The sequence below is a fragment of the Vicugna pacos genome, chromosome 10 (assembly GCF_048564905.1).
Source record: "Vicugna pacos chromosome 10, VicPac4, whole genome shotgun sequence".
NCBI lineage: Eukaryota > Metazoa > Chordata > Mammalia > Artiodactyla > Camelidae > Vicugna > Vicugna pacos.
The window spans coordinates 60221649-60246343 of record NC_132996.1 but is presented as its reverse complement, the minus strand read 5'-3'; the positions used below and the strand labels follow the sequence as shown (position 1 = coordinate 60246343).

At 57.4% G+C, this 24695-nt stretch overlaps 3 protein-coding genes across 14 annotated transcripts in view; 2 read left to right on the top strand and 1 right to left on the bottom strand.

The window, feature by feature from the left end:
- Window positions 1-9834, top strand: part of AMBRA1 (autophagy and beclin 1 regulator 1) — a 152527-nt gene extending 142693 nt beyond the window's left edge. For 8 of the 9 annotated variants that reach the window (XM_015246170.3, XM_015246172.3, XM_015246173.3 and 5 more), the window contains 3 exons: window positions 485-577; window positions 1842-2035; window positions 8275-9834. In XM_015246170.3, coding sequence (XP_015101656.2) covers window positions 485-577; window positions 1842-2035; window positions 8275-8771 — 784 coding nt within the window. In that variant the 3' untranslated portion in view covers window positions 8772-9834. The other variant, XM_072969865.1, reaches the window with a different exon arrangement.
- Window positions 9835-9920: 86 nt separating this feature from the next.
- Window positions 9921-21484, top strand: CHRM4 (cholinergic receptor muscarinic 4). Of its 3 annotated transcripts, none has more exons than XM_072969870.1 (2): window positions 9921-9987; window positions 18751-21484. In XM_072969870.1, the coding sequence occupies exon 2, from the start codon at window positions 18780-18782 to the stop codon at window positions 20214-20216; it is 1437 nt and encodes a 478-aa protein (XP_072825971.1). In that variant the 5' UTR covers window positions 9921-9987; window positions 18751-18779; the 3' UTR covers window positions 20217-21484. The 3 variants fall into 3 exon arrangements, with proteins under 3 accessions (XP_072825971.1, XP_072825972.1, XP_072825970.1); XM_072969871.1 differs by lacking the exon at window positions 9921-9987 and adding an exon at window positions 10009-10085; XM_072969869.1 differs by lacking the exon at window positions 9921-9987 and adding an exon at window positions 14005-14064.
- On the bottom strand, window positions 21448-23594 carry MDK (midkine). Of its 2 annotated transcripts, none has more exons than XM_072969873.1 (5): window positions 23471-23594; window positions 23106-23182; window positions 22788-22985; window positions 22509-22670; window positions 21448-21814 (listed from the first exon to the last, which is right to left on the bottom strand). In XM_072969873.1, exons 2-5 carry the CDS (start codon window positions 23179-23181, stop codon window positions 21789-21791), a joined length of 462 nt encoding a protein of 153 aa, XP_072825974.1. In that variant the 5' UTR covers window position 23182; window positions 23471-23594; the 3' UTR covers window positions 21448-21788. The 2 variants fall into 2 exon arrangements, with proteins under 2 accessions (XP_072825974.1, XP_072825975.1); XM_072969874.1 differs by having other exon boundaries at window positions 22788-22955.
- Between the last annotated feature and the right edge of the window lie 1101 nt (window positions 23595-24695).

Genomic DNA, 24695 nt, shown 5'->3' with positions numbered 1-24695 from the left:
TCTCCCAGGCCCATGGCTGTAGGGGAGACCAGGTGGTGAGAGCCTTCACTCTGTTTCTGAACACCAAGCCCGCCCTTTAAACAGGGCCATAGTGACACCCTGTATCTCCAGAGCCTTTCTGGCCTCTCATGTGCCGTCTTAGCTGCTTTCTTATATGTCTGAAGAACACTAAGAACCCACTGCCTGTGTCTGGCATGGCTATCTGTTAGCTCTCTCTTAGCCCCAGAGAGGAGCCAGTTAGGCTTTGGGGAAAGGAAGAGGCTAAAACCACCACTTCAGCCACTGGGGCTGTTGGAGAGTCATCCAGTCTGCTCCACACTGAGCATCCTGATGCAGGAGTATCTCTGGTCCTGGTCTCAGCCCAGCCCCAGGAGCGGAAGGACTGCCTGGCCAGTCCACAAAGCCCCGGAATTGCAAGGAGTTCTGGCCATTCCTTCTGATGCCTTCTACCTTTTCTCCTCCACCCTTCCCACCTAATTTACAGGGCCTTAAACTCTGGCGTTGAGTACTACTGGGACCAGCTGAACGAGACTGTCTTCACTGTCCACTCCAGCAGCCGGAGCAGTGAGAGGCCAGGGTGAGTTGGTGAAGGAGGAGGGGCTCCACTGGCTGGAGGCCCGCCCTCTTGCCTCCTGTGGGCTCTGGAGCAGTGCCCTCAGACTGTGCTCTGGGGCTCTGTGGGTTCCTGTCCTCAACCAGAGCAGCTTTTCTTTGATCTGCTTCATACATTGAGCTTTTGCACACGATTTCATTCGAGGAAAGTGTTTCATGGCTAAGAAAGAGAACAAAACCTCTGCTATCTGAGTCTTGATTTGAGACAAGCTGGTACGCTGCCCCCCACCCCCACCCCAAGTCCTGGCCATGGTATCTGGGTGCACTGGGGTGAGGAGAGAAGACAAGGCACTGGAGGGGGATGTGCTCCCTTGGAAGTTGCTCATGGGCCATCTCCCACGTGAGAGCTACAGCTGAGGGACAAACCCTCCCCAGAGGCCACTTGGAGAGTAAGAACCTGGTACTGATCCTCTTATCACTTAATTCATTAATGAAGACTGGGGCATCCTGAGGAAACAAAATGCTGGGTTGACTATAAAGGCAAGGCAATCACTGCTTCCTCAAGGAAGTACAGGGCACAGCTGGAGGAGTAATCCAGAAGCAGCTAGAAATATGAATGGCTGGTGACCACCTTGAAAGTCCTGGGCTCCCTCTGCTGCCAGCTCCAGCTGTTCTGAGGGTCACCGCCTGGGAAATGCCCAAGGAATAGAGGGTAAAGCTTTTGGCCTGGGCCTTACCCATGGGGCAGCCTTGTGCTCCCTGCCTTCAAGGGTCTATTTTTAGGAGGCCCTGAGGGAGGATCCCAGAACAGCCTCATAAGAGTCCTGGTGCCTTTCCTCCAAAGTGGAGATTAAGTGGAAAGTCCCAAGAATTTAAACTGGAGTCTTGTCAGCATAGAGTTAGAATGTAGGAAAAGCTAAAGAGGAAAGACCTTCTTCCACTGCTCAGCCTTTGTCCATGGAGCTCAGCTAGTGGTTTCCTGAATCTAAGTTTAAGAGACTTTTAAGATTAGCCATCTCTACCTCCCCAGAAAGGTCCTCATTTAAGGAAGTGACTGGACCAACTGGGTTTGCAAAATTGGAGGTTCTGAAGCCTCCTTTCATTGTCCCAGGGAATGGGCTGATCTGAAGGAGAAAGGACGCAAATTCACTGCCATCGGGAGGCGGCCATAGGAGTACAGGGCTTCTCTTCCCAGCCTGCAGGCCCTGGTCCAGGCTGTGCCCTGAAGAGCTCTGTGGGGGGTGCTGTCCCAAGCCCTGCCTGACTCCAGTCTGCCTTTCTCTCCCTAGAACCAGCAGAGCCACATGGAGGACAGATAGAGACATGGGACTGATGAATGCAATTGGGCTGCAGCCCCGGAACCCCACCACCTCAGTGACATCTCAGGGCACCCAGACTCTGGCCCTTCAGCTGCAGAATGCCGAAACACAGACAGAGAGGGAGATACAGGAGCCAGGGACAGCAGCTTCGGGTCCTGGTGAAGGTAGGAGCCATGTAATGCCAGAGGGGAAATAAGGCTGAGGGGTGGGCAGTTGGGACCATTGTCACCCCTCCCTAAGGCTCCCAGCCAGTGCACACAGACAGGTGGTGCTGGGAGAATGCCACTCCAGTCAGGGTGAGTACCCCCTCACGTGGTGGCGCTGAGTCTCTTCAGGTAGGAACATCATTTCCCTGGTCTGGGTCACAGTTCCAGTTAACTGAGCTTTCTTACAGCTTTGCTCAGCCCCCACCAAGGACCCTGACCTCATTATCCTCTAAAACTTGGAGGGCCCAGGTTGTTTTTCCACAGAGAGACCACAGAAAGTCACCTTGATAGAAAAGGCCACAAGAGAGACTGCTGTGAGCTCTCCTTCCAGAAACTCGCACCTCGGGCTCCCAGGGCCACCGCACAGGTTAGCTTGTCTTCGCTGACTAGCTGGCGGATTCGGGACTGCCACAGGTGGGGCCCTCACATGCCTGTGGTCCATCACCATCTTGGCTGCAAGCCGGCACACAATCAGCCTCTTCCTCTCCCCTGGTGCAGGCGTGGCTCAGCCAGCCTGGCCCTGGCGCTCTGTGCCGGCCTCGTTGCTAAGAACCAATTAGCACTTCCCAGCGGTAGTGCTTGAGCCCCTTTGGAGTCTGTCAGCAGCTGTGTTAAATAGGCTGTTCTCGCTCAGTTGCTCTCCTTACCCCCTACTCCAGCCCCTGGCTGCTCCAGACTCCAACAAGGCAGCCTCCAAACAGACATGCATTTTCTAGGTCTACGTTAAACCATTTGCTCAAGAGAGACCACGAGAAGAAAAGACACAGTGTGCACCGTGCAAAGAGTAACAAATCTGCCTGTGTCACCTCCAGGGAACAGCTTTCTCTATCACAGCCCTACCACCGGGCACTGTCCCCATTGCTGCCATAAACTGACATTTTTTTACAGTTAAGCCCCTTTTTGGTCTGTGGCCCAGGCCACTTACAACTGAGGCCCATTACTCTGTTGGATGGAAGCCTCTTGGTGTGAACATAGCAGCTGGCAGTGCCGCCTGGAGAAGCCCGGTGCAGCTCCAGGCTTCGCTGAGCAGGAGAGAGCTGAAGCCCATCCATCCAGCCCCAGGCAGAAGTCTGAGGCGGCCAGGTCTGGTGTGATCTCATAGCCATTTACTGATTATCTAGTATGTATCTGCGCTGTGGCTGCAAAAACAAATGGCCTTGGTCTTTCCCCAAGGAACTAGAAGTCTAGAGAGGGAGGCAGACACCCAGCAGATAAGTTACTTAGTGTGATAAGGACCTCGGGGCACAGAGGAGGTGGGGCTCGGGGAAGACTTCTGGAGGAGGTGACCTGTGCTGAGCCTTCAAAGATAAGTAGGAAAGTGTCAGGCAAAGTGGGAGGGGGATGGGAGGGGGCAGGCATTCCTGGCAGAGGGCATAGTACCTGCAAGGACACCAAGTTCAAAAACATTATACTCTGCACCAAGAACCACTAGCAGATTCATGTTCGTGGTCTGTCAGCTCATGTTGAGAACTGAGGCTGGATGAGCAGGGAAGGCAGATTACAGGACCTGGGTCAGGAGGAAGGCCTTCACCCTGGAGGTGAAGTGCAGTTGGGGGCTGCCCACTTGGGCAGAAGGGCATCTTCTGGTGTTTTCACCTCCCAAAGTAGCCTCTGATTATTTCTTGATTAGCATCAGCTCGTTTCTGACCGCCAGTCAATTATAAGTTCCTTTCTTACTGTTTGGGAGTAGGGGAGATAGGCTGGCAGGAGGAAGGAGATTCTCTTTCCTGGTTCCAGAGGCCAGAACCTCATTCCCTCCCAGTCTCCTCCCTACAAAGTAGAGCAGGTGGTGGCGGGCAAGTCAGTCAGAGGTCAGAGGGGCTCTCCAGCAGGGGGAGCAGTCGTGAGCCGGAGCCTCAGCAGAGTAGCTCAGATGGCTCACCGTGTCTGTGGCCCTGGGAACTTTGCCTAGAGCTCTAGACTGCCACCTCTGAAAGGGACAATATCACTGTCCCTTTCAGAAAGCCCCACACCTAGGAAGAAATAAGGGGAGAAGACGTGTGGGATGCTGACTGACAGATGTGACCGGCCAGCCTGGTCTCTCCTGGGGCCAGGAGACTTGTCCTGAGGTGCTCACCCCACTGAATACCAGCACCCTGTCCCAGCCCTGTCTCCTTTCTCCTTGTTGGCAAACTGGTGGCCACATCTGCAAGAACATGTAGAGGAAGCTGCTGGCCAGGTTGGTTAACCCTGCTTCTGCGTTTAGCTTGAAGGCGGGGCAGTTGGGGATACCACCTCTGCCTGTGCCTCCCTCCACACACACACACACCGGGCACCGGATTTATTAGTGTGGGAGACCAGCTCTGCTTGTGGTGATTACCGTTCTGTGGCCTGTCGCTCCCTTAGCCCTTTCCCATCAGCTAGCACCAAAGGGTTCCCAGGCTACTCCTCATTTTCATGTTCTATAAAAATTTGATTAAAATCCATTCAACTCCATCTAGGACCTCTAGGAAGAGCCCTCCACAGGAGGCATTTGCAGGTGCTGACTTTTTTGCTTGTCTGGCTTTAAAGGTTCCCTGCCCTGTCACTCAGAGAGGGAGGCAAGGCATTTCCTGGGCTCACTGTTTGCCCCCAGCACTGATACAGTGTCTGCCTGGCATGCAGGCAGCACTCAGGAAGTGTGTGGAGTGAATGAGTTGCGCAGAGGCAAGGCCCTGCCCCTGAGCTTGGCTGTGCTGCACTGTTTGGGGAGCCCACGGCTTTGCCTCTGACTTCTGGGAAGGTTGCCTAGACCTTTTTTGTTGTCTAGTGAAGACAATAGGCCAGCTGCAGTAGCCTGGGCCCTGGGCCAGGCAAAAGCAATGTGAAAAGGGAGGGACAGCACAACCCCTGAGGTCAGGAAGGGCAGCTCCTCTTTTGACTCAAGCTCACTTCCCTCTTCTGAGCTGTGAAACCCCCAGAATTGGGCACTATGGGAAGTTCCTGATCCCATCCTGGCCTCTGCATCCAGAATGTACTTTAAAACTTGCTAAGGAAATGATCTCACATCAACATTAAATCAGTCCCCCATTTTTCAAAGACAAAAAGAAATGCTTTTGCTCCGGGAAAGAATTAACCCCTATGACCACCACTGCTCTTGGAGCTAGTAAGTTGGATCCCTTGGCTGCTGTTTCCATCAGGCCCCTGTGTTATCCTCTTGAAGAATGTGCTGGCTGCCTGCAGGGCCCTTAGCCTTGGCTTAGAGTTCCCAAAAGAGAGCACAGATCACAGCTCTCTAGGCTGAAGCTATCTACACCCAGCCCTGAGGAAACCATTCATGTGTACATTTTTAATTCTTCTATTGGATCTTTTTTGAGCACTTACTTTATGTCTGGCATTGTATCAGACACCACGAAGCCAAAGGCATTGCAGAGGGAATCAGATTCAGAGATGAAGCCATGTCTGTTCCCTCAAAAAGCAGGTCCAGAAAGGAAATAGACATTTAAGTGCATCTCCATAGTAGCAGAGTGACATGTGACCAGTTTTCAGGAGCCACCTTAAGTCTGGAACGCCTGTAGACAGCCTGGGAACCCTTTATTCATTCACACATTCATTTGACAAATAGACACCGAGAGCAAGCCCACACGTTAGACATTGGGCTCAAAGATGTATAAAACTTAGTCCAAGATGTTCAAGAACTTAGAACCCGGAAGGGAGATGCCGCAGCCACACATAACTCTGACACAAGGAGGTGTGGGTCACTGCAAGGGCTCGGAGAAGGAGCAGCCACTCCCAGCTGGGGACCACGGAGGACCAGGGGAAGGAGGTGGTACTCGTGTTAAAAAGAAGTGGACTTTAGACATAAGGAAATGGACAAGTGCACAGCAAGTAGAGCATCTCCAGTGTGTACAGGAGGGGCAGGTGGGCACACAGCAGCACCGAGTCGGCCTCAGTAAGGTCACTGGGAGCAGGAAGAGGGGATGGTCAGGGGAATGGCTCAGACCTGACCAGAGGGCCCTTAAATGTCACACTAAGGAGTATTAACTCCTTGGAGGACTTTTGGGGCTGCTGGGTTTGGGACAGAGTGTGGACTCAGTGGATCAGAGCTTCATTAAAATAGTAATAGCAGCAGCATGAAGGCTGGGTGGAAAGGAGAGAGATGAGAAGCAAGAAGACCGGTTAGGAAAGACAGCTGCAGTCGTGGTGAGAGGTGGCTCATACTGGAGCCACAGGCACAATGGGAAAGGACAGAGGGGCCCAGACCCAAGTGCCAGCAGCAGGGATGGACCTGGCTGTGGCAGTTCCCTTAGGGCCCAAAGGCAGTCCCGTCTGGCCCCTCGAACTGATCTACATGAATAGAGCTTATAGTTCACCAGGCACAGAGCCCAGCCCAGTGAGCTTCAATGCCAACAGGCCTTGGGCCAGCCCGCTGCACACCCCAGACCTGGCTGGGGAGGCCCTCTGTGCATAGAGTTCTTAGAAAGCAGTCGGCGTGGCAGTGAGCACAGGGAGGTCCCCGTGGGCCCTCCCCAGGCAGCCCTTTTGGCTCACAGGATAGAAGCTGTGCTGGCATCGAGGCCCTGGTTGACCTTCCCTCTTACCCCCTCCCCACTGCTGGACGGCTTTTCCCCCCGAGAGCAGTGCTCTGGGAGCCCTTCATGTTCTCTTTCCTTTGGCCCTGGGAGTTGGTGCTGAGCTAGCTGAGGGGGACACGTGTGAGGGCAGCTGCCTTGAGGACTTGGGGGGTGGAAGGGTAGAATTTACCAGGAATGTGGAGAAAAGCAAGTGGACATAAACGAAAGCCCAGGTGACGTCCCCACCCAGGGCTGTGGAGAACTGTGTCAGTAAGACCTGGAGGAAGAACTACTAGCACATGTCTGCTGAGCACTGGGAGGAGGGGGAGATCTAACGGGCTTCAGCGCAGCTCAGCTGCACAACTGCCTGGCTGGAAATCCAGCTCTGACAAGGCGAGCCTAGAGAAGGCACTGGACAGTGAGGGAGCGAAGAAAGTCTTGCAAAGACAACTGTTGGAAAGACAACAAATACTCAAAAAGAGAAAAAAATTCACCATCAAAGCCCACCAGACTGCAGAATCCCGAAGTGGCCAACAGGTAGCTACAGGATACAAATCTGGTTCAGTAGAGCAGCCTTGGCAGCCCGGGAGCCACGATCACAGCCAAGCTCACAGGCTTGGACCACTTATCTGCCCAGTGGGGGCTGAGCACAAGCTGGAGGAAGGTTCCTCGAGATGGGGCTCCACTTGCAGAGTCCAGGTTATTCACAGCAGCCATCCGACTGAGCGCCTGCTGTGTGCCAGTACTGACGAGCATTATCGCACTCCCTCTGCCCGGCTGCATGCAGGCTGGATGTTTTCATCCCTCTTTTGCAGGTGAGAAAACTGAGGGATGTGGGTGGCAAGGGACTTGTCCAAGGTCATACAGCTAGTGAGTGGCAGAACTGAGCTCTGAACCAAAGCCTCATCTGCTCACACACCAGAGAAAGCTCAGGCCTTTGGGGAAGGAGCAGAACCTTCTCTCTTCCTCCCTAGAGATGCAGGCTGGAGACCCAGGCTGGGGCAGTTGGCTGCCTCCAGGGAAAGATGAGGGTATCAGGCATGCAGCCCCGGGAGAACAGTGTGTGGGAAATAACTTGGGAAAGTTGGTGAGTAAAGCGGAAGTGGAGGAGACAGAGTGCCTTTTAGGGAACAGTTAAAAATCCAGTCTTCCTCCTGTGCTTTTAGGAAGTAACATTAACAAAACAACAATGAGAAGAGACAGCACAGCTTTGAGATGGAGCAGAGCAGACTGTTTGCCTTTGGGCCACACCCCACATGATGCCCTCAGTTTCCAAAGACCAGGCAGCACACCCTATCCCAGGGCCAGATCTACCAGGTTACCCGAGACAGAGAGAGGCAGACAGTGAGCCGTCTGGGCTCACCTCCTCAGCCGCCTCCGTTCGTTGTATGACCAGCCTGCCACTGATGCCACTGGTGCCAAAGGGTTTAAAGCCGGACTCCCAGCTTCTGGTCCAGCCCCACCTCTTAACTGGCTGAGCAGCTTAGGCCTTAGTTTCCCCACCAATAAAACAGAAACATGAATTATGATCACTTGGGGAGCCTTATCTAGCTTCCAAGTCTCTGATTCTCAGAATGAGGGATTGGCCCTCTTCTTGTTTCTTCTTTTAGCCTAGAATCCCCCAGTTCCTACTAGTGGTTGCCGGCCTGACTCCGAGGCCCAGGCCTGCACCTAATTCCCTGTCTTCTGCTTTGTGCCTTCCAGGTGAGGGCTCAGAGTATGGTGCCAGTGGGGAAGACGCTCTTAGCAGGATCCAGCGGCTGATGGCAGAAGGGGGCATGACAGCCGTGGTGCAGCGGGAGCAGAGCACCACCATGGCCTCCATGGGGGGCTTCGGCAACAACATCATTGTCAGCCACCGCATTCACCGCAGCTCCCAGACGGGCACCGAGCCTGGTGCTGCGCGGGCCTCCTCGCCCCAGCCCTCCACCTCTCGGGGACTGCTCTTGGAACCTGGGCAGCTGGCAGAGCGAGGCCTGAGCCCCCGGACAGCCTCCTGGGACCAGCCTGGTACCCCTGGGCGGGAGCCACCCCAGCCAACCCTGCCCTCTTCCTCCCCTGTCCCTCCTCCTTTACCCCTTCCCAGCACTGAGAGACCAACCCTGCACTGCGACCTGACCAATAACAACCACCTTCCTGATGGCGGGGGCAGCAGCAGGGGGGAGGCTGCAGGCCCCAGTGGGGAGCCACGGAACAGGTAGAGACATATGCACTGGTGCCTCCCCTCGAACCGCTGAGCAGAAACCAGACCTCACAGCTGACTGGGAACTGGACACGCGGAAGAGCTGCAGGCTGCGTCAGGGAACAGGAGCAAGAGGGTGGGGGGTTGAGAGGGAGTCCAAGTCGGCGGGCTTGAGGCAGTTCACTGGGCGAGGCTTGCCTCGAGACTAGAACCTTCCAGGATCTGGAGCCCAGGGGAGCCACATGCTGCTGTGCTCAGTGTGAATGGAGGAGGAAGTAGGCATCCCTGCCACGAACCCACCTTTCTCCTAGAAGCATGGCTCAAGGGACTCAGCCCTGGGCAGAGAGCCCCCAGAAAGGTGAACAGTCTTCCAGATCTGGGCCAAGCCATCCTGGACAGTGGCCAGGGGGCAGCTTCGCCCTGTTCACCTATTGTGTGGTCAGAGCCACTAGGAGCCCAAAAGCAAGAGGAGCAACCTGGCCCCCAGAAGCCACCTTCATCTCTGAGCTCTCTATATCATCTTACCCTACAGAGACCACAGTCGGGGTCAGGCCAGGCTCCCCGATTCCTGAGGACAGGGACTTCCTGTACTTACTGGTGGGGAACAACCACGGAGTGAAGGGGGCAACCTGCTTGCCTGATACAGGAGGGGGTCAAGGGATGGTGGGCAGGTCCTCACTCAGGAGTGGGGGGTGTAGGCTGGCCAGCCCCCAGGGCTTGTCCACCAAGCTCCTCCTTCCCCACCACCCCGAAGGCCATTAGAGCAGCACCTGTGGGTGTCAGTATTACCTGAGCCTAGGCCAAAGCCAGCCCAAGGCTGGGGGAGGGGATGAGACTCCAGGTCAGAATGTGAGGTCTTGGTCTGTGATTTAAGGTGTTGCATGTGGAATCCTGAACTGTACGTGTAGTTTCTAGTGGAGAAATCAAGGCTCTGATTATTTTGTTTTTAGTATGAAAATGTGATTTCTTTTCTGTTCGTAACTCATCATAGAAACATTTTGGTGGGAGGAGAGGGGATAGTCTGACTGTAAATGAGGGAAACACCAAAGATCTACATCATTAAAATGATGACATGCCCCTCACCAGGCTCCTCTGTTTCCATGGGGATGGAAGAGGGGGTGTTGGAGGGGAGATGGGGGTCACTGAACTGAGCTGACTCGGTTCTCCCAGGTGCTGTTTCTGGTGCTGCTGTCCCAAGTGGGGAGCCCTATGATGGCTCAACAGAAGATGTTCAGGTAAGGGCTGCCACTTCTGCCTCATGCTGCGTCTCTGTGCTACCACCTCCTGCTTCCCGGGGACCTGCTAAGGATTGGGGCAACCTTCACAGTAACAGGTGGGTAGGTAAGACTGATGGACGGTCACTCGTCTTGATTGCTTCCTACCCAGGACGATGGGCCTGGAGTGAATATGTAACCAGCCAGGAAGCTGGATCCCCTCCAGTCCTAAAAAATCACCCATAATGGGTGTCTTGAGTTGGCCGACAGGGAGCTTGGACTTACCTGCAGGCATCCCCCAAAGATGCCATTGGCTGGCTACTCAGGTAGTGTTCTCAGGACATTGGCCAAGGAGCCTGCTGCTGTCATGGGCCTTGGCCACAGCCCTGGAGACCTCAGCCCCCATCCACAGTGGGGACTCCCCCAACCACCATACTGGAGTGATTCCAACTCAAAGGACACCCAGAGCCACCATCTGGTACCTGCAGTTTTTCCACCAGACCTACATCCTACCCAGCACCTCCCTCCCCCCTTTCTTGTTATTCATGACATCAGAACACCAGCTTTCCTCCTTTTTCCTTGAGAGTCAGGAGGGCCAAATCAACAGCCTTTTTTCTTTTTCTTTTTTTCTCTCTCTCCCTTACCAAGGGTTGAAAGAAGGGAATCCATCCTTATTGTTCAGAGGCACCAACTCCCTCCCCTAATCAGGCTGAGAAGGAACCAGCCAGCTCTTACCTCCTCGTGGTTGGTTTTCTTTCCCACCCCAGTTTATTTTTTGTTTCCCTGCTACGCTCTACCTCTGAAGCCATTTAATGAAATGTCATGTGCCACCTGAGCCTCCAGTAAAAACATAAACAGGCAAAAGAAAGAAATAAAAGCCAGTTAGAAAATGGGAGAAAGCTATTTGCCCCCCTCCTTTCACAGAGGTATACAGGAAAATCAGAGCCACCCCAGGGCTGTTTTTTGTTTTATTTTGTTTTTTTTCCACCCCAGGGCCTTTTGCTAGCAGCAAGTACTTCTTGAGTAACTTTTGTGTGCTCCACTCTGTCCCAGACACTATGGGGCATGCAAAGTTACAGATTCTGCTCGAACAGAGACAAAACCAAAAAGTGAAATGTGCAAGCAAGTAATACAAAACAGTGTGAAGAGTTACATGGTGAGGAACACTAGAATATTTTAGAAAATTATTCCAGCACACTCTGGACTAAGACATCAGCTAGCTGTGTGACCTGGGGTAAGCCATCTGCCTTCTCTCTTGCTTCACTTTCTCCCATATAGTAGGAGGCAGGGCTTGTACTATGCAATTTCTTAAAGTTATTTCCAGCTCTGAGAGCACTGGAGTGGTTAGGACAAGGCCTCCTTGAAGAGGTGAGATTTGAGCTACACTTTAAAGGATGGAAGGAGAAGGGCACCCCACTGCAATTCCTGCCCTCCACCCACTTACTCCTCTCAGTGAGAGGAAGAATTATGTAGTCTTGACAGTGGGGATTATGAATTTGTTGAGTGTAAACAGTATGCCAAGGTTTCAATGTTTATTATCTATCAGTCCTTATCACGAAAACCCTCTGAGGTAGGTACTGGTACATCCAGATAACACAACTAACTGGCAGAGCCAGGGTTTGAACCCAAATGGGACCCTGATGTGTTCTGTTATTTTGGAAAAGGGGATATGAGGATGTCTTGTGGTTGTGATCTAAATTCACTCCTACATGGCCTCGCCTTTGTCCTTAATGGCCGAGGATGAACCCAGCCCCTACCTGTTGAAGTACCCTGTCACCACATTCCATCCCTACACCAACCCCTTTCCTTAGAAAGCCCTTGCCTGGTGAGTAGAGCCTCCCCAGTAGAGCCTTCACATGCCCCCTTGCATATCATAAGGAGACTGGGGGCAGCGGGACAGAGCTCGGCAACCCCAGTTGAAGATGAGGAAATAGGTCAGAGCAGTCCTGTGGACCCAAAATGTCTATGGACCCAGTTGGATCAAAGTTAGTAAAAGGCTAAACCAGGTACCCTGGTACCCAACTCAGCTGTCCTCAGTTCCACTGTGGGTTCTGGAATTGGGGGAGGCCAAAGGCCTTATTACCTCAAAGGAATTTTGGAGAAACCAGCAGCTTTGCCTGACAGCTTCTGGAAGAACTCAAGGCAGTGGCTGGAGACTTCTCTAGTTTCTGTGGCCTCCCATGGCCTGTTTCTCCATCTGTCAGTTATAAGTATCTTGCTTCCATCCTGTGAGTGCCTAGTAGCGTGCACGCCCGCACACATTCTTTCACCCTCCTAGGAGCATCTGCCTCTCCTAGACCCTAGGAGTGATATGGAAAAGGGAAACCGGTGGAGACTGTCATCTAATTGTCATATGAACCGAACGAACCTGTTTCCTCATCTGTGAAGTAGGGGCAAGAACAGTGGGGCTTCTTTCATCCTTGGTTATTAAGGTCATGGGAGACCAGATCATTCATGTAAAGGACGATGGCTTCTCACTCTAGCCGAGACTGCCAACTCCAGCCCTCGCCCTTGGGAGCAGTAGGGACCAGGCCTCCGCCTCTGCGTTCAACATGGAGAACTCCACACCAAGAGCCCCACAGGGCTGGCTCTTGCCTGGGTTCCCGCCCCTTCTCTGGCAGTTCTGCCACCGCCTCCGCTTCCGTACCGCCTCCACCTCCCCAACGCAGACAGCCCCCCGCCCAACCCTTGGGTGAAGGTGGAGGAGGGGCGGAACTTGTGTTGTTTTTCCAGAAAAAGTCATCCCTCTTAAGGTAATCGGGTGCTTGCGCTCAGGGAGTTTGGGTTACAGGCCTCGGGGCCAGGGCGTTGGGGTGGAGGGTGGCGAGTCAGACTTTAGCCGGCTCCAGAAAGGGCCGTCTCAGGGAGGAAGAGACACTGATGCTTGCGCTGGTGGAGCGGAGCCGCCAAGGTCAGGGCCAGGGACTGAGCTCTCCAAGGTGCTGAAACCGCCCTCGGTCCCGCGAGCGTCTCAGCGGGTCCTCCCGCTCTGCTCAGGCAAGGCCTCAAGTCCCGAGGCTCCGGCCCGTGAGGTTCCCGGACATCTCAAGAGACTGGCCGCCCGCCCCCTGGGGTCTCGTTTCGGGCTCCGCCCCAGGTGACCTTGGACACTCGGCTTTTCCTCACAGACATCGCTGAACTTGCCCTCCAGGCCGCAGCTGGATGGGCAGCTCGTCCTATCCCGAGTCTGGAGAAAGGGTGCGCACCCCTTCCCCGGCCTGGAGCGTGGGGGCAGGGAATCGGGCGGCAGCAATGGAGGGTGGGGAGGCGGGCGGGGTTGTGTGCGATGAGCAGGCTCCTCTCTCCCTGGGGACCTTCGCCTGGCTTCTCTCCAGCTCCTTCCCAGGCCCCGTCGGCGCCCCTCTTCCCAGGCCAACACGCAGCCCCAGGGCTCGAAACTACTGGCCTCCGACTCTGCCCCGACGGAACTGTGGCGGCAGAGCCGACCCCACCCACCCATAACCTCCTGTTGGGGTCAAACACTCGCGCCTCCGTGGTTCGGCTGCGAGCAGGGCAGTGTAAGGAGTGAGGTCCAGGCGGGGCGCGAGACCACTCCCGGTCCCGGGTGTTGGTCGGAGCGGAGGCGGGAGCGCAGCCTGACAGGGCTGCCAGCTCCCTTCCCAGCCCGCGAGGGGGCGCCGTGTCCCCATGACAACGCGGACAGCCCCTCTACCAACCTCCTGTGAAGGCAGCGCCCCCCGCTAAGCAGTACTGGTGACCGTGGGTAGTGCCCCCCTAGTACTCGAGTACAGAGCTGCCGTCCGGCTCCAGTGAGAGGCGCGCGTAGCTGGGGTCCCCGACGCCCCGGGTGGTGCCCCCCGCGCGTCTCCGTTGGGTGGCCGGCCCGGGGCGGGCTGCGCGGCCCCACCAGGATTGGCTGCTTCCCCGTGACATCACGCGGCTCGGGGAAAAGTGCGAGCGTGAGCGCGAGTCGGAGCCACAGTGCTGGGAGCTGCGGGCGGAGCAGGGGCCGCCCCTCTGCACCCCGTCCCCGCCCCCGGCCCGCGGCCCGGCCGCCCGCCCCGCCCGCTGGCCCGCGGGGCCACACGCCCGTCCCGCCGTCTGTCAGGTGCGAGGGGAACGGGGTGGAGGTGTCTGGTAAGTGACTCCGCGGCGGCGCGGGGGCGGGGGGACTCGGTTGAGAGAGGACACGGGGTTCCTGGACCCACCGAGGGTCCCTAAGGGGGACCCGACTGGAACAGGGCCCCAGGGTTCTTTGGGGGCGATAGCGGTGCTGGGAGCTGCAGAGAGCCCGAGGGTGAGGGGCCTGCTGGAAGAAAGGCCGGGAGTCGCTCGGAGGCTTCTCCAGGTGCATCACTGGGAAGGAATGGACATTCAGTAGGTCGGGGGGTGGTGGTAATGTGTGTGCGCGCCCACAGCCACCCCTCCCCCCCCCAAGGAGACAGGGGCAGCCGTCGGGGGCGGGACCCCGCACTTAAGCCCTCCGCTGACAGCTCTGCAGGGTGCCGGGAGCTGGAGACCCAAAGAGCCTTTTCCCGCCCGTCTCCCTGCTCCCCCTGCGCTGCCAGCCCACTCCAGTCCATGGAGTCCTCCATCAGCGACCTTGAACCCCGACGGAAAATACCCCTGCCCTTTCCTGGCACCCCTCCCCCATCCAGGACTCTCCCTGCTGTTGCCCAGGCTCAGGGACTGGGAAATCCAGCGCCAAGCCCCAAGCCCCAAGCCCCTTGGCGGAAGTGTCAGGCGCAATGTCGCTGCCAAATCCCCTACGCCTCTTCTCCCTCCCCTGAACCCTTGAGTCTCCCCTCCCACCCCAGGGACAGATCCAGGGACTACCGCCTTCCTGGAGCCCTAGAGTGAACGCCTAGGAATCAAGGACCCACACCCCCCACTTCAACCCCCCCCCTCCACGGCGTCCAGTGAACACCCTCCCATCGCATCCGGGAGAGGGGGGCTCCTAAACCCGGGAAAGCACGGTGCCCACGCCCAGAGGCTGCAGGAACTGCGCTCCGTGGTAGGGTGGAGAGGGCGGGGCATGGGAGAGCCAGGACCCCTTAGACCACCAACGGAGACATGGAGGAGCCTCCAGATGGGCCCAGCAATAACTCCCAACCCGGCACTCGAGTCCTGTTCAGCCCCAGAGCTTGAGAAACTGGGTGCCCACTCTAGCTACTGGGGCAGGGCGGTGCCTCTCCGGCAGGGTTCGGGGTTAGGAGTATGGCATGGGGAAGAATTTTACACTCCTGACCCAAGTTCCTACTGGCCCTCACAATTATACGGGTGCTTCCCCCACCCTCTTGCCAGCAGACTGGGTGCCCTTTGGCAGTAACTGCGCAGTACGCACACTGAGCTGAACCTAGAGTTCCGCAAGGCCGGGTTAAGCGGCCCTAGCCGCGGCCCCTCGACAGAAGTAAGTCCCAGTCTGGGACTCCTCACCCCTCAGAGAGGGGTGTTGCCACTCTCAAGGTTGAGGGGGCAGACACCAAGGGGCGCTCGGCTAAGACGCCCCAAGGTCCAGGGGTCCATCACAGCCCAGATTGTGGTCTGGCCTTGTCGTCCTGCCGGCGACCCTTCCTCATGCAGCGGCGGGGCGCGACCCAGACGTCGGTTCTTGCCGACCTTCGGGCTCAGACAGCCGCGGTTTGGGCTGAGCTTCCTGGCAGTGGCATTTAGAATGTGGCGGGTCACCCACGTGGGCCCTGCATTTGCTGGTGTACACAAGCTCACAGATACAGGCACACCCGAACCATGTGCATCCCCCAGGCCACAGCCCTCCAGGCACACAGGCATGCACATGCACGTGTCCGCTCGGCGCGAGCATGCTCACACGCACACGGGCGCGCTGGTATCCAGGCGTGGCCGAGCGCACACACACGCACATGCAGACAGCTACTAGCGTCTACTCGCGCTCCCCAGTAATCACACACAAACAGCACTCGCACTCGCCTTCCCGCCCACACGTTCCTCGCCGCGTGCAGGCTGGAACTTGCGCCCTTAACTTTCCCACCATTGAACCCCGCGCGGAGCCAAAGGCAGTTCCAGGGCGGGCCCTGGCGAGGGGGCCCCACCTCCCTCCCCTTGGAGGTCCCGCCTGGGACCTCCTCTGCTTTCCCTGTCGCATTGGAGTTGGGGGCGAGGGCAAATAGCCTACTGCTCCAGGTCCGGAGCTGGAACCCAGGGACCGACATTGCCATCTAGCGGTGCGCACAGCCCCGAAGGCGGCTGCTCGCCTTCCTAGGATCCCAGAGAAACGTGCCAGAAGGGGCTGCTGTCCGAATGTCTGCGGGTGACCCCCAGGGGTCCAAAAGACTGCTGGGGTGGGGAGTGCTTCGTCCTGTTTGCAGCTGGCAGCTTCCCCAAACAGGCCCAGAGCAGGACTAAGCCACTGACTACTTGATTGTAGACATACGCTGTGGATGGAGACAAGAGGTCTCATGTCTTCTGGGAAAACTAAGTTGAGGAGCCTGCAGGGAATGGGAAGGGATCCTATCGAGGCCTCCCCTAACCCACAGCTAGTGGTGTGGTTTTGAGGTGGGGAGAGTAGAGGCAGGAAATCAACTCTGGAGACATTAGCACCTTGGGGTTAAGAAGGTGGCTCCTGGGTTCTAATCCTGCCCTCGCCCCTACTTATACACTGGGTGAGTTTAGGCAAGTTAATTAACATTATCCTCATCTGTAAAAGATCCTTAACCTCAGTAAGATGAGGATACTTATAGTACCTGCCTTTTCAGGCTGCTGTAAAGATTAAACCCAATAATCTATATAAAAAGCTCAGAGGGATTCCTGACTCATCGTTAACACTCAATAAACAAGAGCTATGATTTTCCTGTTTGGCACCTCCAGCCCCTTTCTGATCTCACTGGTCTGTGTCCTGACCCTGGGAGGCTAAGGTGAGGGTTTCCTTGGGGCTGGCTGACCAATCGCTCCTGCCCACACTGTGCGTGCCTGGGGAGGGCAGCTTCTGCACGTTGGGTGCTCTGCCCTTCCACCTCAGAGGGTGGTGCCTGAGATTCCATCTTGGAGTCTCTTGATGCTGAAAAGGGCTGTCAGACACCCTCAGAAGAGGGGGTAGTATCTGGTCTTTGCCCTTGACGTCTCTGCAACTTTGAGGGTGGCAACACCCCTCACTGAGCCACTCCTGTGGACCAAGGATTTGGGCATGCCAATTGGAATTACCAGGCTAGGAGGCTGTGTCTGTGTCTGGGATGGTGGCTTAGGGGGGCTGAGGCCAGGCTTGGGGAGGGGTCACCCTGGCACTTGGCTCCAGCCTCCAGTGCATGATCCACACCCTGCTTCCTCTCCCTGTTTCTCTCTCTCTCACACAGACACACAGTGAGCTGCGGGGCTGGCAGGGCTGTGATGGGGCCCGTGTGCGTGTGTAATGGTGCGCGTGTTGGCGGGTGTGAAGGAGGCTGGGCTGAGCGGCTGCCCTGGCACAGCACACTGGGCGTGGGCCTCCCTCACATGTAGGGGAGAGGAAGAGGGGGAGGAAACATAAAGAGGCTCTGGGGAGGGACCTCATATTGGGGGACCCCAGCTGGGGTGCTGGGGTGTGTACTGGTGGGCTAGGGGCACTTCAGGGGCTGGCTATGGACTCCCCTGCTGCAGCCCCTCTCTTCCCTCTGGGACACTCAGTGTTCCCAGTGGGGCCTTGGGGTGGGTGCTGGCCCCTGGGAAGAGATGTGTGTCCTTCCTCAGCTGATGGGCCCTTTAAGCTTCTACTTCCTGACAGGTCTTAGCCCCTGGCTGCTGACAGACGCCAGCTACCCTTGTACTGCACCCTCATGCCTTGGGGATGGGAACCCAGTGGTCCTCCAGGAGGGGATGCCACAGTAAGTCTCTCTGCAAGGCTGTCTCCCCCTCCTTGGATTCGCAGCTCCGTGTCACCTCTTCTGGTCCTCTGGGAAGCCTTCCCCAAGGTGGGATCACTGGCTTCTGAGGTTCTTTGGGCCTTCCTCTGCCCAAACCCCTAGCTCTGGGACAGCAACATGAAGTCAAGGAGCTGTGGAGCCTCAGACAGGTTATTTAACATCTCTGTGCCTCAGTTTCCTCACCTGTAAGTAGTAAAAAATAACAGTACTTATCTCATAGATTTGTTGCAAGGATGAAATGAATTAATACTTGTAAAAAGTGCCTGGCACTTTGTGGACAATAAATGTTAGCTGCTCGTATATACTCTTGCCTTTGTCCCCAATGCCTTCTGTAGGGATTGGAGGGCAGGTTCCCGGGAAGGTTTGGTTAAGAAATGATCGAGTAGGTGAATGAATGAGCACTTCTGACCAGAGCTGCAGGCTGTTGCCTGGGACCACTTGCTTCCCAGTGGCCGCACACTGGCCTTCTGTCCATCCCTCACACATGCCTCAGGGCCTTTGCTCTTGCCATTGCCCTTAAGTAGGCCACTCTCTGCAGCTTTCTACGTGGCTGCCTCCTCGCCATAATCCAAATCACCTCCTCAGAGAGGCCTTCACTGATCACCCAGTGGGGACCCATCCCTGTCTGTCCTCAGACTCACTATAACCTACCTTGTTTTCTTTCTAGCACTCTTTCATTGCTCACGTGTTTGTATGCCTCCCCTGATCAGATTGTAGGCTACGTGAGACTGGGGGCTGCGTGTGTCTCGTTCACCTCGATAACCCCAGCATCTACAACAGTGCTTGCACACAGTAGGGATGAATGAATTCCCATGTGAGTAGGTGATAGGACAGAGTTCTCTAAGTTTCTGCAGGATAAGGCTCCTCTGTCACCTTGACTCCAGCTCACCCCACCTCACCCCTCTAATCCACTTCAACAGTTCAATCATTTCCTTTCTCCTTCCTCCTCCAGACACCGCCCGCCCACCGCTGCTAGCCAAAATGGCGAACTTCACACCAGTCAATGGCAGCTCCAGCAATCAGTCTGTGCGCCTGGTCACATCAACCCATAACCGCTATGAGACCGTGGAGATGGTGTTCATTGCCACCGTGACAGGCTCACTGAGCCTGGTGACTGTTGTGGGCAACATCCTGGTGATGCTGTCTATCAAAGTCAACAGGCAGCTGCAGACAGTCAACAACTACTTCCTCTTCAGCCTGGCATGTGCCGATCTCATCATAGGCGCTTTCTCCATGAACCTCTACACCGTGTACATCATCAAGGGCTACTGGCCCCTGGGCGCCGTGGTCTGTGACCTGTGGCTGGCCCTGGACTACGTGGTGAGCAACGCCTCAGTCATGAACCTGCTCATCATCAGCTTTGACCGGTACTTCTGTGTCACCAAGCCCCTCACTTACCCAGCGCGGCGCACCACCAAGATGGCGGGCCTCATGATTGCCGCTGCCTGGGTCCTGTCCTTCGTGCTCTGGGCACCTGCCATCTTATTCTGGCAGTTTGTGGTGGGCAAGCGGACGGTGCCGGACAACCAGTGCTTCATCCAGTTCCTGTCCAACCCGGCGGTGACCTTCGGCACGGCCATCGCTGCCTTCTACCTGCCTGTGGTCATCATGACGGTGCTCTACATCCACATCTCCCTGGCCAGTCGCAGCCGAGTTCATAAGCACCGGCCAGAAGGCCCAAAGGAGAAGAAGGCCAAGACCCTGGCCTTCCTCAAGAGCCCCCTGATGAAGCAGAGTGTCAAGAAACCGCCCCCAGGAGAAGCTGCTCGCGGGGAGCTGCGCAACGGGAAGCTAGAGGAGGCCCCTCCGCCCGTTCTGCCACCCCCACCGCGCCCGATGACTGACAAAGACACCTCCAATGAGTCCAGCTCGGGCAGCGCCACCCAGAACACCAAGGAAAGACCACCTACGGAGCTGTCAACCACAGAGGCCACCACGCCTGCCACTCCCGCCCCTCCCCTACAGCCGCGGAACCTCAATCCAGCCTCCAAATGGTCCAAGATCCAGATTGTGACGAAACAGACAGGCAACGAATGTGTGACAGCCATCGAAATTGTGCCGGCCACACCAGCTGGCATGCGTCCGGCGGCCAATGTGGCACGCAAGTTTGCCAGCATCGCCCGCAACCAGGTGCGTAAGAAGCGGCAGATGGCAGCCAGGGAGCGCAAGGTGACTCGGACCATCTTTGCCATTCTCCTGGCCTTCATCCTCACCTGGACGCCCTACAACGTTATGGTCCTGGTGAACACCTTCTGCCAGAGCTGCATCCCTGACACCGTGTGGTCCATTGGCTACTGGCTCTGCTACGTTAACAGCACCATCAACCCGGCCTGCTATGCCCTCTGCAACGCCACCTTTAAAAAGACTTTCAGGCACCTGCTGCTATGCCAGTATCGGAACATCGGCACTGCCAGGTAGGCAGGCAGGGGTGCCACTGGAGGTGCTGGTGTGTGTGCTGGGGGACCACATGGCTCAGCTGCTGTGGAGGAGAGATTTGGAAGTGCTTCTCCGTGTTCACGTTCGCCGAAGAGAACTGAGGTCCCCAGGACTCTGAGGCTCATGAAGAGGCTGGATTCAGAGAGACCAGATCTCTGCTCAGGCAAGGAGGATCAGCCCCAGGAAGTGACTGAACCCGACTATCTAACCCACCTCTGTTGCCCTGCCTCAGGGAGCTGGGGGGCACTTGCCCCACTGTGACCAGCCAGTGTGGCTGGAAGAAGGGATATCTGGAGAGGAGCAGAGCCCAGCACCCCTTCAGAAAGAGCAAAGGGGCCAGTGCTTGGGAAAGGAGGCTCAGGAAGGGAATGGGAGGGTCCCCCATTCTGCTGTAATCGGTGCTTTCTGCCCCTCCGCACCCCGCATGTAGGCTCAGCCCCCCTCCTCCTAAACCCAACTCCAGGGGCAGAAATCTCCCCTTGCTGCAGCTACTCAGCCTGGCTCTGGCTGGGTGGGGTGGGTGGGCTGGCTGGAGGCTGGGCAGAGTGGGCTCTGAGCACACCCCTTCCCCCACCCCGCAGCATTGCCCTGGTCACATTCAGGATGGGCCAGCAGGGAGACCAGCTGTTTACTCAGGAACTGAGATCTGGCCACCCATGGTCCCAGGCCTGAGTTGAGTGGCCCGTTATTTTGAAGCGTTTGCTCCCCCTCCCCCAAGGAGAGAGGTCACATAGTGAAGGTGGGGCCCTGGTGTTATTCTCTGCTGGCCCCTGCCCAGTGTGAGGGATGCCTGGGTCACCAGGGAGAAAATTGGGGTGGATCTGACCCACACACAGGTTTCAACGAAAGTGGGAGTGGGGGGTAGTGAGACAACCCCTAACCCTAGGGATTTTCAGATTGGCAGTGGGCTGGACCAAAAGCCCTTGACCTGGGTGAAGCTGTCAGTTCTAGTGAGTCTCCCAGGTCCCCTCTCCCAACCGTTGTATGGCCTCTGGAGAGACAGGACTGAAAGGTTCAGGGGACTTGATGGGGGGGGGCACCCTTCCAGAGGTGAGTAGGGGGCCCTGGAAGAAATTTTCATAGCCCTTCTTTCTCCGTGAGCTCTGGGGGGGCACTCACCGCCAAGCCCCAACCCCCTGAAAGCCGCCATTCCCTCAGCCTTCTCTCCACCACTCCCCCACCTCCGACAAGTTATCTCAGCAAACTCCCTGGGAAGGGGCTTTTATATATTAAAAGAAAAGCTTTTATTGGGAAAAAACAGTTTATTTTATTTGTTTCTTAGTAATGGCATCATTGGGGGGAAGAAAAAAGTGGGTATGGGGAATCAAATCCCTTTGGGGGAGGAGGCTGAAGCTGCCCAGAATCCCTTGTCCCTCCCCACTTTGGGCACTTGGGGTAGGGGTGGGTGAGTGAAGGGGAGAAAGCAGGGCATGATTGATAAAGCTAATGAGTAGGCAAAAGGCACTGGTGGGTTATATCTTGGGCCTGTGGAGGGAGGGAGTGGGCCAGGCCCCCGAGTAAAACCAGGGGCTCCTTGGCATCCAGGCCTGGCTGCTAGTCCTTCCCCTTCCCTTTCTTGGCTGCAAAACAAGAAAGAAGTACCAGGTTAGCAGGGTTTTGGTGACCTAGTGGAGACCCCTCCCTTCCCCTTACAAACACATCAGGGAGAAGAAACCCTGCCCCCTGGTGGTTCTCTATTAGCTGACCTGGAAGCCAGTGGGATAGGGCACTTGATGCTGGACAGTCCTCACTCCCCACTTAAAGACTTCCATTTGGGATCAGAAAACCTTCAAGTTCCTGGTCCCAGTCCTGCTCCCAAGAGCCCTGGACAACAGCCTCAGTCCCCTCACCTGAGAAGTGGGCAGAGTCACCTCTGCCCTGTTGGCCTCCAGGGCTGCTAAGAATCAGGAGTGAAGCTAAGGGATAGAGGGAGCATGGGCTGTGGAGTCCTTCCCACACTAGAAAGGGCCGAACTGACCACACCGCTCCCTCCTGCCAGAGAGATGACAAAGCCAAGCCCTTCCAGGATGAGCTCCCTGAATCCTAAGCCAAAGGCTCCAACAGAACAGCTGACTTTGTCCTCACTTGCGCCAGGATTTCAATCTCCTCAGCACCTTCTGCGGGGCACTCAGTACTGCCTATCTACGGCATCTCACCCACAGGGAAACAGTGTAGTGATGCCAAGAAGTCACTGGCCAGGATCCAAAACAGGTTTAAACACTCCCTTCACAAGTGGGGGCAGCCCCCTGCAATGATCACCCCCACTTTGCTGACCTTTGGCCTTGGCTTTGGTCTTAGGGCTGCAGGGCTTGGTCACGCGGATGGTCTCCTGGCACTGGGCATTGTACCGAGCCTTCTTCAGGGTTCCTTGGCGGGCTTTGGTGCCTGTGCCCCCGTCACACGCCCCCCAGCTCTCAAACTTGTACTTGCAGTCGGCTGGCGGGAGAGTGTCTGGGGTCAGAGCTGGGTGGCCCGTGGCCCCCTCCACAGGGCTGCCCAGGTTCCAGTGCAGCTGTGCCCCTCTGCCTACCCTCCACCTGTGCCCCACCTCACCTCCAAACTCCTTCTTCCAGTTACAGGGCACCCGGCACCGGATGCGCTGCGTCTGACCCCCGCAGGTGCCCTCGCGGAAACCCACGCCGCAGTCCTTGCTGCTGGGGGTGCAGGGTCCCCAGGTCCACTCCGCGCACTCGCTCCCCGGGCCGCCCTTCTTCACTTTGTCTACAACGCACGGGGAACAGAGCTCAAGACCTGGGCCAGGAGAGACTCACTGTGGGACCCCTTCTCGAGATCCTGGCCTCGGAACCGAGGCTTCCGGCCTCACCTGCCAGGCTTCATCCCCACATTCAGCTCCCCCAAGCCCCGTATCACCTTTCTTTTTGGCCACCGCGGAGGTGAGCGCCAGCAGGGAGAGGAAGGCGAGGAGGAGGAAGCCTCGGCGCTGCATCCTGCGGGGAGAGCACGAGTTAGAGTCCCCACCTGGGGCGCAGGCGTGGACCTCCCACCTCCTTTCTCTTGTTTCCAGGCCCAAAGGGTCGGGCTGCTACTGCGGTGGCGGCGGCCTTGGGGGACCGGCCCCTCACCGCCAGCCGAAGTGCACGGCGGGAAGCGTCTCCCCGGGGGCTACTGGAGCCCGCGACGCAGCTCAGACCCCCCACCCGGCCTCCAGCCACCAGGGCGGCAAGCGACCGAAAGGCCGAGGTCGCCGCGCACCCTCCGGGGGCCCGTGCGCTCACTCGCTCGCTGCCCGCGCTGCTTCGCTCCCTCCCGCGCCGGGCCCGTCCCGCTCCGGCTGCCGCGGCCCCTTTTGTCTCCAGAACCGGTCTGAGCCGGTCACATGGGCCCCCGCCCCCTCCCCACCACCGAGGAAGGACCCGCCCCGCCCCCTCCCCTCAAACCCGCACCGCCCCCCGACCCCGGCGTCCCCGCCTCCATTCCCGCCCCGCGCCCCCAGCGCCTCTACCCCGCTTAGCGCCGCCGGGCCCCACACCCTCGCCTCGCCCGGCCGCTTCGCTCTGCCTACAGGCGCCGTGCTCTCCTGGACCCCCGTCCTCCGAACCCGGGCCCTCACGGCCCATGGGACTCCGTCCTGCCTTGGCACCCCATGTCCCCGATCCCAGTCTCAGGCTCCCTCGGCCCCATCCCCTGCTTGCCCTCCCCGCCCTCTGCTCCCTCCGTGGGGCCGTCCCCTTTCCCAGCTGGACGCCAGCTTCCCTTCCCAGTTGCCGAGCCTTAGGTGGAGACCGGGAGGGAGCACAGAGCCCCGGGTGAGTCCCAGGTCCCGGCGCGGGGTCCCTCATTCGAGCCTGTGTGCGGCTCCGTCCCTTGAGCCCTTGGGTGCTCGGTTGAACCCCGTCGAGGCTCCGCTCCATCTCCCAGGGCCCGCTGTCCTCAGCGCTCCGTTAGATGCTGGAGAAGGAGCGCCAGCCTCCACCTCGGAGCGCCTCGCCAAGGGTGCAGGGAGATGCTCGGCTTAGTGTTGGGGGTGGGGGGCTGGGACAGGGAGCCTCAGAAAAAGCGCACGGGTCGGGGGGCGTCGAGGCCCCTGCGCCTTTCGCGGAGAGCAGGTTGGCGGGGTGGGGGAGTCGGGGGCCTGTATTTGGTAAGACTTGGAGCTGACAAGAGCCGTCTGAGAAGTTCCAGACCCGGCCCGGCAGCGGCTGCACATGCCAACCCCTTTCTATTCTGGGGCCTCGGGGATCACCTCATCCGACAGCCAAAGCAACTGAGGCCAGGGGGAGGGGGCTTGCCCTAGGTCACAGGGCCAATGGGCCCAAGAAACCAGGCCTCGCTCCCTGCTCTACTTCTTTAACTTTCATTGTTACCATCCCAGCGGGAAGCGGGAAGCTAGAAGAAATCAGCTCCTCCCCCTGGCCACGACGGGCGAGGCAGCCGGGCAGAGGTCAGGTCCCAGGCAGCCCCTCGGATCCCACCCCTAAACCAGGGCTCCCTGATACGGGT

Coding starts and splice junctions, on each gene's coding strand:
- CHRM4 (XM_072969870.1), top strand. CDS start 18,780: ATGGCGAACTTCACACCAGTCAATGGCAGCTCCAGCAATCAGTCTGTG.
- MDK (XM_072969873.1), bottom strand. CDS start 23,181: ATGCAGCGCCGAGGCTTCCTCCTCCTCGCCTTCCTCTCCCTGCTGGCG. Junction 22,671..22,787: donor CTGGAAGAAGGAGTTTGGAG/GTGAGGTGGGGC, acceptor CTCTCCCGCCAG/CCGACTGCAAGTACAAGTTT. Junction 21,815..22,508: donor GACCAAAGCCAAGGCCAAAG/GTCAGCAAAGTG, acceptor CTTGTTTTGCAG/CCAAGAAAGGGAAGGGGAAG.